The sequence below is a fragment of the Diabrotica undecimpunctata genome, chromosome 5 (assembly GCF_040954645.1).
Source record: "Diabrotica undecimpunctata isolate CICGRU chromosome 5, icDiaUnde3, whole genome shotgun sequence".
NCBI lineage: Eukaryota > Metazoa > Arthropoda > Insecta > Coleoptera > Chrysomelidae > Diabrotica > Diabrotica undecimpunctata.
This window is the reverse complement of record NC_092807.1, coordinates 17,314,440-17,325,798: the sequence shown is the minus strand read 5'-3', so window position 1 is coordinate 17,325,798 and position 11,359 is coordinate 17,314,440. Positions and strand designations below refer to the sequence as shown.

The 11,359-nt window shown below is 32.3% G+C and overlaps 1 protein-coding gene across 1 annotated transcript; it reads left to right on the top strand.

Moving 5' to 3' along the window:
• Positions 1 to 224: 224 nt before the first annotated feature.
• On the top strand, positions 225 to 11,103 carry LOC140440542 (uncharacterized). Its single transcript, XM_072530919.1, has 2 exons — positions 225 to 467; positions 10,173 to 11,103. Exons 1-2 carry the CDS (start codon positions 293 to 295, stop codon positions 10,901 to 10,903), a joined length of 906 nt encoding a protein of 301 aa, XP_072387020.1. The 5' UTR covers positions 225 to 292; the 3' UTR covers positions 10,904 to 11,103.
• The last annotated feature ends 256 nt before the right edge of the window (positions 11,104 to 11,359 follow it).

Here is an 11,359-nt window from a genome sequence, read left to right as displayed (position 1 = left end):
AAAGTTTTTTTTTTTGCAAAATATTATTAAATCTGTTAGCTGATATGTCATCTAAAAACATTTGTATAATGCTTATAATCAATGTAAAGAGCTGTGACGGACGAGGCTTCCTGATTGAATACCGCTACTTGGGTCGAGCGAACCAATTATGAACACTGCCAACGTGCAGGTGCCGCGACTAGATCGACCTTCGTCGACCCAACGTGCTACTCAGCAGTGGCGCCACCTATATGTTATGGTTTTCTTTTTCTAAGCAGTTTATTACACATGGCCGTAGGAAACGTACACAGCGATGGAATCGCTTGATGTGAAAGAGTTTATTGTTGAAATTCAACAGCGTCCTGTTATATGGGACGTTGGGTGCAGTGATTATTCAAATAGGGAGATGAAGAAGAGGGCTTGGGAAGAAATTGTAAATATATTTCTTGACAATGAAGACGCAACAGTTCACGAGAAAAGGGATTTCGGTAAGTATACCATTAAAATTTATTCAGTAAAACATGTAATACTTACATGACTTTCTTATGAGTAAGAAAACAATAAGATCGTAACGAAGATGAGAAGGAAAATAATTATGTAGGAGAAATGTATATTAAAAGCGTCAAAAAATTTAAGAAACAATTTTACATGAGACAACAGCAGTGGCGTAAATAACAACCCAGTAGGACATACCCTCGACGCTAGATCACCATCGTTGTTTATCATTATGCTTTATAATTTTAACCCTATATTTCATGAATTTTAAATGTTGTTATTATATATATATATATATATATATATATATATATATATATATATATATATATATATATATATATATATATATGTAGAGTGACGGGGCAAAGTGATCTAAGTGCCAAAAAATCAAAAAATCACTTTTTCCACTCAAAGTGTTCTATGTGCCATCGCCAATAGCCCCACTGTGATTTAAGTCCCTATTCTACTGTTACCTAATTTAAAAATTGACTGCATGATCAAGCTAGCGGTATGTCCTTCGGACGTGTCCGGCCAAACTGTTCTAAGTGCCATGCTTCTTTATTAGTATTGTTCCATGTCAGTAGTAGTTGCTTATAAACGTTCGGGAACGTGTCGTTTTAAGGTTAAAATTCCTATTTTGCATGAAATAATGAATGAACAAGCATTTTGTCGTGATGAAACAGTTAAAAACAAAAAACGTAAGAGAAAAATACAGAGTGAGGCACGAGTTAGGGGAAATTCGTACACTACCGATAAATTTAAAAAACTAGTTCCGGCAAGACGTAAACCTAAAAACGAGGTTAGTATTAATTTTTATTTTCGAGTATGTGTGCAATAATGACGTTAGCAACAAAAACCAATATTTGCAATGTAACCTTATATTTTGCTTTTTTGTTTTCAGGTTGAATGCAAATGTAAGTACAGCTATTGTAAGGAACTGACTGGAATAGAGAAGATGCAACTCCATGAGTCCTACTATTCACTGGATTTAAATGCACAGGGTAGTAATCTTATGGGACTGACTCAGATACTTTCGGTGACACGACGTCGTCATGGTACTTACGATGATGATTCAGAGAGCCGACGCCAATGCACTATGAGTTACACTGTTCCTGATGGTAAGGGAGGTTTACAAAAAGTTTGTAAACAGACATTCATGAAGATTGTTGCTGTTACTCCCCAAAGGATTACAACCATTGTCAAGAAGAAAAAAAGTGGGGATTACATGTACACAGACAAGCGAGGTGGTGCAAAAATGTTTAAATTCACTGTCCATGATCGTCGTTTAGTGAAACAACATATTAATAGCTTCCCTAGAGATGTCAGTCATTACAACCGACTTAAGTCGGACAAAGAGTATTTGAGCTCTGATCTGAATGTGCATAGGCTTTTCAGGGCATTTCAAGAAAAGAATCCTTGTACTCATATTTCACACAAGTTTTACCGAAGTGTTTTTTTGAAGGATTTTCCGAACCTATCCTTCCGTCGACCACGAGTAGATACTTGCAAAACATGCGATCAACTGAGCATATCAACCAAAAGTTCTGACCCAGCAACCAAGAAAACAGGGACAACAAAACTTGAGTTACATCACCGCCAAGTAGAAGCTGTTTTCGCATCTATAAAAAGCGACTTTATACGAAGCACCTTGCCAGTAAGTGACACGTGCACCATAACAATGGATTTGCAGAAAGTTTTTTCGTTTCCCGAAACTAACTCACAGTAGTATGTACTATTCCCGCCAAATATCTGGTTACAACTTTGGTATTCACGTGGCTGATACAGATGATGGATTGATGTGTATTTGGCATGAGGGGCAATCAGGAAGAGGAGGCAACCAAATGGCATCTTGCCTTTTACAAACACTAAACTGTGGACTACTCAATACATACAAAAAAATCTGTGCGTTTGGAGTGATAACTGTGCAGGTCAGTTCAAAAACAGAATGCTTTTGTTCTTGTACATTTTTCTTGTCTGCCATGAAGTTTTTGAAACGATTGATCATAAGTTTCTTGTATCAGGTCATTCGTTCTCAGCTTCAGATCGGGATTTTGCTTTAATCGAAAAAAGAGCAAGACAATGCAAGCTAATTAATATGCAGGATGTTATAAAGGCGATAGTCACAGCGAGACCTTCACGTCCTTACAAAGTTCTGAACATGGGTGACGAGAAAACGTTTTTTGATTTTGATGCAGCCTCTTCCGCGTTTCTGAATACAGCCAAACTTGGAATTTCTACAGCTGTTTGGATTCGAGTTTCAAAGAACAACCCTGGGACCGTCATGTACAAGAAAAGTTACTGTGATTTAGCACCGTGGGAAAGTTGTATAGTCCTAAAACCTGGCATTACTGCCACTACCATCAAAAATGCTACACTGTCTTCTCTTCCAAATTCCTTACCTTTAAAAGAATCTAAAAAGAAAGACAATAAACAATATTTTTTAAACATTTTGACAGTTTAAGCACTTTATCATTTTCATTTTTTGTAATATGTGTTATATTTGAAGCATGTTTAATATTTAAAATGACTTAATTTAACAGTTTTTATTTTTAAATAAACGATTTACGACAATAAATTTGATTCAAAAACGGTTTTTTGTGTTTTCCCAATAAAATGTTTTTTGGCACTTAGATCACTTTGCCCCGTCACTCTACATATATATATATATATATATATATATATATATATATATATATATATATATACGCACCAGTGGATAGCTCCTCCTTATATAGGAAATTTACATATAATAGGTCCTCCACTGTGGTAGGTCCTCCGTATACGGAGGACTTATCGCAATCATTATAAAAGAAGTCTAAACGTCATTCTAAACCATTGAGCAAAATTTCAGATGGATGAGTTATTGCATGTTTTTGTACGTTTGAATACTTTAGTTCAATATGATCGCCACATTACTTGTTGTGTCGCCAGCGTCGGCGTATATTTCGTTACGTATATTCAAATTATAGTTTACCGACCTTAGTTCTTCCTATTTTTATATTACGGTGGTTTAGTCCTCCTCTGGAATAATGATTCGAAAACTACTTAATAGTCTTCCAATCTTTCTTTAATATTTAAAGTAATATAATATATATATTTTAACAAAAAATCTGAATCAAAGTAGACAGGTTTTTGTTCACAATAAAAGTGATGGTGAAAACGAAAAATGAATTCAAATGTAATGTATTTGTTATATTGTAAACGAATTTGATTATTTAAGGGCTATATATATATTATTGATAATCATCTGTAAATTTTTAACAAGGGTTAACGAAAAAAAACATGTATACCTATATGTTCGTTATAAATATTTAATTTTAATCATTATTTATATTTAAAAACAAATAATAAAAATATGAACAAAACTGAATATATAAACACAAATAAAAATACTTAACGAAAACTCAGAATATATTGCAAAAACTGAATTTCGAAAAAAACTTGGATATTTAACACTTTTTATATTCATTTTGAACGAAGACCTTTATTTTGAGCAAATTTTTATTTTTTAATATATCAGGATTTTTTAAAATCAGATCTTCACATTCCGATTTTTTGGGGGGCCTCTTTTGTTTAATGTGGGTTTTAAAATACATTTTGACTACTTTCTTCTGATTTTCTGTCCACGGAACTAAAACCCTTTTTTTATTTTTTGCCTTCATATCCAATATTCCCTTTTTTTCATTATTACAACTTTCTGAACCTTTTGATTCAATAACATCATTGCTTTCATTATTTTGTTCCCCAAATACCTCGTTATTATGTCCATCATCATCTTCCATAATGTCTTCTTTCAAATTTATCTCTATTTCTTCTAAACTTTTTCCCTTGAATTGACCTGCTTTACCTTTCTCCATTAACATGAGCAACTTAGAGATCTTTACAGTTTGATAAATGTCATCGGGGAGTCTATATGAAGATCGATGAATTCCTAATGTGTGCCCCATAAATGAAGCCAGTTGCTCCATGTCATTTTCCGACATGGTAAACAACTGGGTTAGAGTTGCTAGATGTTTTCTCAGCCTTGTACATGTAAGAGCACTAGGATTTTTAGCTCCGCATAATTTAGCATATTTTGACATTACTTCATACCCTCGAATTGGTTTATCAAATTTTGGATTAACAAAAAGGTAAATACTAGGTGTTTTTAAAAGTAAATCTCTACATTTTGTAATCATTTCTAAGTGTTCTTGTACATCCTTACTTACTAGGACGGGTACACCACGTCCCCTTTTACCTTTTATTACTATTCTTCTAAAACTTTTCATTAAAATTCTTTCGGTTTCTGAAATTGCTTCAGAAAATTCTTCATAACATTGATTATCTTTAGCGCTAATGTAACTCTGTATGGTCATTCTTTCTAATTCACCAGGGCGCCTTCTATTTAATAAGATAAGACGGCAATATATAGTTTCTAACAGAAACACGTAAGAATTAATATCATTATTATTTTTCTGTAATTTATCACAAGATTCATTTGCCCTTCGCACGAGATAGTTTTTCAATAGCTTAAGGTCACTTGCTAGTGGTATTAACGTCACTTTGTTCCATTTTTTCATGTCTAAATCATTTGCAGCTTGACTGGAAATATCATATTTCCAATTTCCTTCTATTATTTGTATTAAAGATTTTAAGTCAGCTTTAGCGCTGGCACTTCTAACTGTAAACTCAGACTTTTTCGCATTAAGCATAAGTGCTATATCACAACACTGTTTTAATGTAGTGCCAATATTTTTAGCAAATGATGGAGCTTTAAAAGTTTTGCTCTCGTTATCATATTTTGAAACTATTTTAGTAGCAAAAACTAAAGAATCGTAATATTCTGGTTTCAACGAGTCAAAAAGCGTTTTGATTGAGGAACTATTTTTTCTTAGTTCGATAACAATTTTAGCTAATTCCCTCATTTTTCTTGACGCTACTGGTATAAAGTGTTGTTCTCTATGGATCTTCAAATATCTTGAGCCAAACGCACAAATGAGCGGATCTTTTTTAGCCACGAGTGATACATTGTCTGCTCGCATTCGAGGAAAAACAGTTTCTTTTAAATAAGTGTCCAATTTAAGGTGCCTTAATAAGAAATTTTGTGCTTGTGATTGGGAATTTCTGGTTATTGAATCAGGATTACATATTTTTCTGTGGCGCCATAAGTTTTTTGCCGAATACATGCCGAAGCAGTGGTCACACGGTAGGTAGTTTGTATCTGCAGATCCTTTCCTAACTGGTTTTAAATTTGCAGAACCTAACAAATAGTTTCCCTTTTTTCTCAAAGCAAATAACAATTGCTTTCTCGTTTTACTTCTTGGAGGGTAAACCAAAATTTTTTGAACTTCTAATTCGCTTTGATGATTTCGTAGTATATGTCTAGGAAAATTTAATACAACTGATTCACAAAAGTAACAAAAAACAGATTTTTTTAAAGACTTCGTATTTATATTGCAAGTTTCTTCCACATGTTGATGGATTTTTAGGCTGACAGAAGACGAAGGTGAATTAGATTGTTCCTAAAAAGTATGTGCTTTGAATTATATTGCTAAAATATTTGAAATAAACTTACCTCAATATTTAACTCATCTTTGTTAACTTTTTTTGGACAAAAGTGGGAAGAAAAATTATTTATTTCTGGAGAACCTGAAGACTTTTCCTAAAAACCCAATTAAATAAATATTATATTTTTTCTGTTATCCATTTCAATATTACAGAGTACACAACACATTTTATTCTTTTAAAAGTTTTATTGCACTTACTGAAGAATCATCGAAGGGAACATAATTGGAATCTAACATTTCATCAGAAGCTGGTGATGGAGTTTCTAAGTCTGGAGAATCTGTGTTATCTTTATCACTTTCTTCAGGTGTGAAGATACTGTCAGGTGAACCATAAAATTGAGGGGAACTTAAGGATATTTCCTAAAATTATTTTTCATAGTAAAAAGTGACTGAAGTAGGGAAATACAGTAGGCGGTAAAATAAACAGTACTGAAATGAATATTGAAATGTATATAAATATCTATATATTTAGTATACATGATATAGCCTTACCAACATTATTCACGACGACGTTTCCGATAAAATAGATGTTAAAGATGCCCTCTGGCACTAAAAAAATCTAATTGGAGTTTGTTATTCCGGAATGTCAGACATTGTATCGGTCTGCCTCCTTCAGCATTCCCCATATGTACTATCATGTGGTGTTAGTTATGTTAGGCCTGATAATTGCGATGGGTATGGAAAATCACTGAACAGTATTCGAAGAGACTCACTGACCGTGTGACAGATTGCCCGTCCTGCTAAAACTATTGTCGATTTTAAGCTTTTTGGAAAATTTTCTGCAAAACTAAGAACCATCCTGAAGCACCTAAAATTATCATGACATTCACATAAGTTATAACGTCGTTCAGAAATCACTTAATACGTTTCGGCGAATGACACATACAAATCTGAGGCATACGCATTTTAGTACTGTTTATTTTGCCGCATACCGTTCATATTTGAGAATAAAATGCTCTTAAATGTTAAACTTACGGAAGAAATGTCAGATGCATTAGAATTTTCAATCGGTAATATTTCATTAGCGGTTTTTTTACCAACTTTATACTGATCTTCATCTTTGTTATGTTGTTCTTGTAGTGTAAAATTACAAGGGAGTATATTTTCTTTAGATCCACTATAAAATCGAGAGCTTTTGATCTACAAAATATTTTTTTTATTTAAGTATAAGCAATGTTTTTTTAAAAATCTAACTGGAACTTACCGAAAGAATTTCAGTTGAATTTACTTTCTCGCTTACTGATTGGTTAATTTTTACGGGACTTAACGCTCTGTTACAAAAACGAATTGGTTTCATCCTAAAAATATACTGGTGATAAAATATCTAAGTATTGTTTAACTGAGTGGGCAAAAATTTGAACCCTACTTTTTTTTTATACTCTTATACTTTTATACAAAATTTTTATGCTCGTATTGATGTTTTGGGGTCCCGGCCTGCTTGATCTGAAAATAATTTCAAGCACATGTTTACTTTTTAAAATTCAAGTTGTCCGTGACAGTTGAGAAAAAAAAAATTCATTTCGGTCAATAATACGGCAAAATTATATTAATAAAAGTTTTTCAAAATATGAAATTATGTCAAAATACAAAATTTCACAAAAATCGGATCCATTTCACTAAATCAGATACACTTGGTATTATAAAAAAACTATCCAACGGATTTTTTGCCGTAATCTATGCAACATTTAAATAAACAAAAAAATGATATCGTTGACAGAATAGAAGGCATAAAATTATCACCGATAAAATGAAACTTGCTAAGCAGGCAATTTTAAGTGTAAATGAATCATTTTCTTGAATTTACGACTCTATTCTGACCTGAATCGAATTTTGTTATTTAAATTGGCATCTTAATATTATTTTTATCTTGAAACAAAAGTATATCTACTAAAATAAATAAATTATTTTCAAACTCTTTCAAACTAGTTTAACAAACAGTTTGAATTTTCAAAGCCTTAACCATTGACCAGTTTGACTTGACTTGAATTATTTGCCAAAGTTTGACAGAGTACGCCATGATAAGCTAAGCGATATTCTTGAAAGAGAGGACATAGATAATAAAGATCTGCGAATAATTCTCAATATAAATATATTGGAATCAGGAAAATATCATAAAAATAGAAAATAAGACATCACAGGCAATAGAAATACGTAGAGGAGTATGACAGGGAGGCATCTTGTCACCGCTGCTATGTAATGTTTATAGTGAAAGCATCTGCCAGAAACCCCTTTTGCAAGCAAACGAATGAATCGTAATCAGTGGAGAGGTTATAAATAATATTGAATACGCGGATGACACTGTATTAGTTGTAAGAACAGTAGAAGAATTACAACGATTACTTACAAACATAAATATTGCTTGCAACAATTATGGCAGAAATATCAATATAAAAAAACAAGTATATGGTCTTCAGTGAAAACATGACACAACCAGCATATATTAGTATAAACAGCATTCAAATTGAAAAAGTATCAAGTTACAAATACTTGGGAACTTATTAAGAAGGAAAGGAAAAGACCCAGAAATTTTTACCAACGATAAAATGAAGAAAAGAATATTTGGGTCACCTAATGAAAGGACATAAATACGCATTACTTCAAAATATAATTCAAGGAAAAATAAAAGGAAAACGGAATCTGGATCGTAAAAGAATGGTTGCGGAATTTGAGAGAGTTTTTTGGCTGCACCACTAATGAACTCTTTAGGTCAGCTGTAAACAAGGTCAGGATAGCCTTGATGATTTCCAATCTCCGATAGGAGTGACACAGGAAGAAGAATTATTTGTCAGAAGGATTGACTTGAGTTTGACTGGAAATTAAGTCAAACTCAAGTCAATTTCAAACATTCAAGTCAAACTTGTGCAACTCTAACCAGCCGAGACGCCAAAATATCAAAACGAGATTCAAAAATTTTTGATCCATTACATGTATAGTTAAAGCAATCCCTTGATACACTGTATAATATGTGTTTATAAATGTAGTTCAGATATATTTGTAAAGTGTACAAAAATATCTGATGTGTAATGTGGAGAAGACAGAAAATATATTATTTTGCATAATTATCTAGTAGTTTTGTTCAATCCAACTACCTATTAAATTGAAACAATATTAAATTGTATTTATTACCCGTTCTGTAACAAAATAAAAATTATATAAGTACAATACCTAGAGTTTCCAGTGCACTACACGTGTAATATGAATAAAGAATATTTTATCACTGCAAAACAAAACGTTAGAAATCGTTAGGCTTACAGATTTTTTCGCGCCAAATATACTCTAATATATTATTTGGTTTACGTATCCACCGTCGTTTAGTCTCTGATTTATATTTGGAGGAGTAAACCACTGTAATGTAGTTTTGACGTATATTTTGAATAGCAGAAAGATTTATTTTGTTGATTTAATATACATTGGAGGAGGTATGTATAGTAATTTTAGATGGAAGACCAATTGATTTTAATTTGGTAATTGTATAAAAAATTATAATGTTTTTATTTTCGATACATTATAAGAATTGTAAAAAAATTAATATACACGAATAATATTTTAAAGATATTCACTCCTTCTAGAAGACGACTTATAACCGCATTTTGAAAAGAGGAGCTATAGTCGGGTCGTGTAAATATATATATATATATATATATATATATATATATATATATATATATATATATATATATATATATATATATATATATATATATATATTAGTCAAAAAGAGAACTTTATGTTTAGAAATAGTATAAAATGACTCAATTTACAAGTACTTGTACCGCACACGTATAAAAAATGACTGATGACAAGATCTCAAAACTTTTAGCGCGAAAACTTGCTTTGATGTACTGACAGGGAAATATGCGATCACTTTGATAGAATGTGTCTTTGACTACATAATACGCACTTTAAAATCACTAAAAGGCAAAAGATTAGTTTTCTCACTGAATTTAATTTCAGTGTTGCCTGAGAGCAACGCTATGCCATATAGGGTTCAAGAAAATCACTTTAAATTGATTACATTATTTCAATATGCTTAATGTTCGTGTAATCAGATATTTTAAAACTTTATATTATTTTTGAGATCATCAAGTAAAATTCAAATAAAATGCGTATTTCTGTTAGTATATTTTTAATGTGTTTTTCTTGTTACAGAACAACAACTACATCGCCGCTGGAAAAGCCTTCGCGATAGTTACGCAAGAGAGATGAGACTGCAAAAACAAACGAATTCTGGAGGTGGTCCAAGGAAACGGCCAATTTATGTTTACTTTAAATCGTTATCATTTTTGGAAAAAGCTGTTGTAACCCAACCTCTCCCCAACTCATCGACGACAGACGACGATCAACGTAATCCTCCAATTACTCCAATTGTAATATCCCCACTACAAAGGTCGACGTCTCCTGTTCCAAAAACAAATAAAACAGACCCCGTTGGTGAAATATTAGTTAATGCTGTAGAAAAGAGCGTTCAAACGAGACAAGAACGAGTACAAGAAGCAGAAAATGATTGTGATAAATTATTTCTGCTATCTTTGGTAAATCCATTGAAACAAATACCTGAATATGCTAGATTTGGAGTAAAACGTAAGTTGATGGATTTATTGGACCGTGAACTGCAATTTTATGGACAGGCGATCGCTACAGATGCTCCTCATCATCATTTCCGTGCGACCAACTCTTCTAATACTTTTACATCAGTTAGATCAGATACATTATCTCCAATGAACCATCTCAATACATCTACATTCAACGGGACGGAAATGCAGTTCACTTTAGGCGAGCAAGAACTGAATTTTAAAGACGAAACTGTTTCACCATCGTATTCGAACTCATCAGCTATAACGAATCAGTTGTCTGATAACGAAGAATTTGAGGCAAAATAATTTAAATATACCTGCAATCTGAACCTTTAAGTTTCATGTTTTATTCCACTAATTTTTGTAAGTAATTTAATTACGATGTTCCTTTTTTATACAATATTTTTGTATAATCTTTAAGCATTTATTTCTTAAAGTACATGTTTACGAATTTTGTTAAAAATAAAAAGAAAACGACGTAGAAAAATAAATAATTTTAAGTGTTACGATGCATTAGAATTTCTGTCACGATCACACGATCAATAGAATCAGTGTCACGATGAATTTCTAATAATGGGATTAAACCTCTTCCCTGCAAATGTGATGCAGGGAAGTACACTCTTCCAGAGTGTACTTCCCTGCATCACATATAGTTGAATCACCAATTGACTGAGGATCAGTAGGTAACGAAGCTTTACAGAGGCCCTCAAGAACTAAATGATTACCAGGAATGGATGGTATATATCCAGTGTTATTCAAAAA

What these genes read in the sequence shown, in the direction of transcription:
- LOC140440542 (XM_072530919.1), top strand. Translation starts at nt 293, where the DNA reads ATGGAATCGCTTGATGTGAAAGAGTTTATTGTTGAAATTCAACAGCGT. An exon ending in TCACGAGAAAAGGGATTTCG is followed by an intron (nt 468 to 10,172) that starts GTAAGTATACCA and finishes TTCTTGTTACAG; the next exon opens with AACAACAACTACATCGCCGC.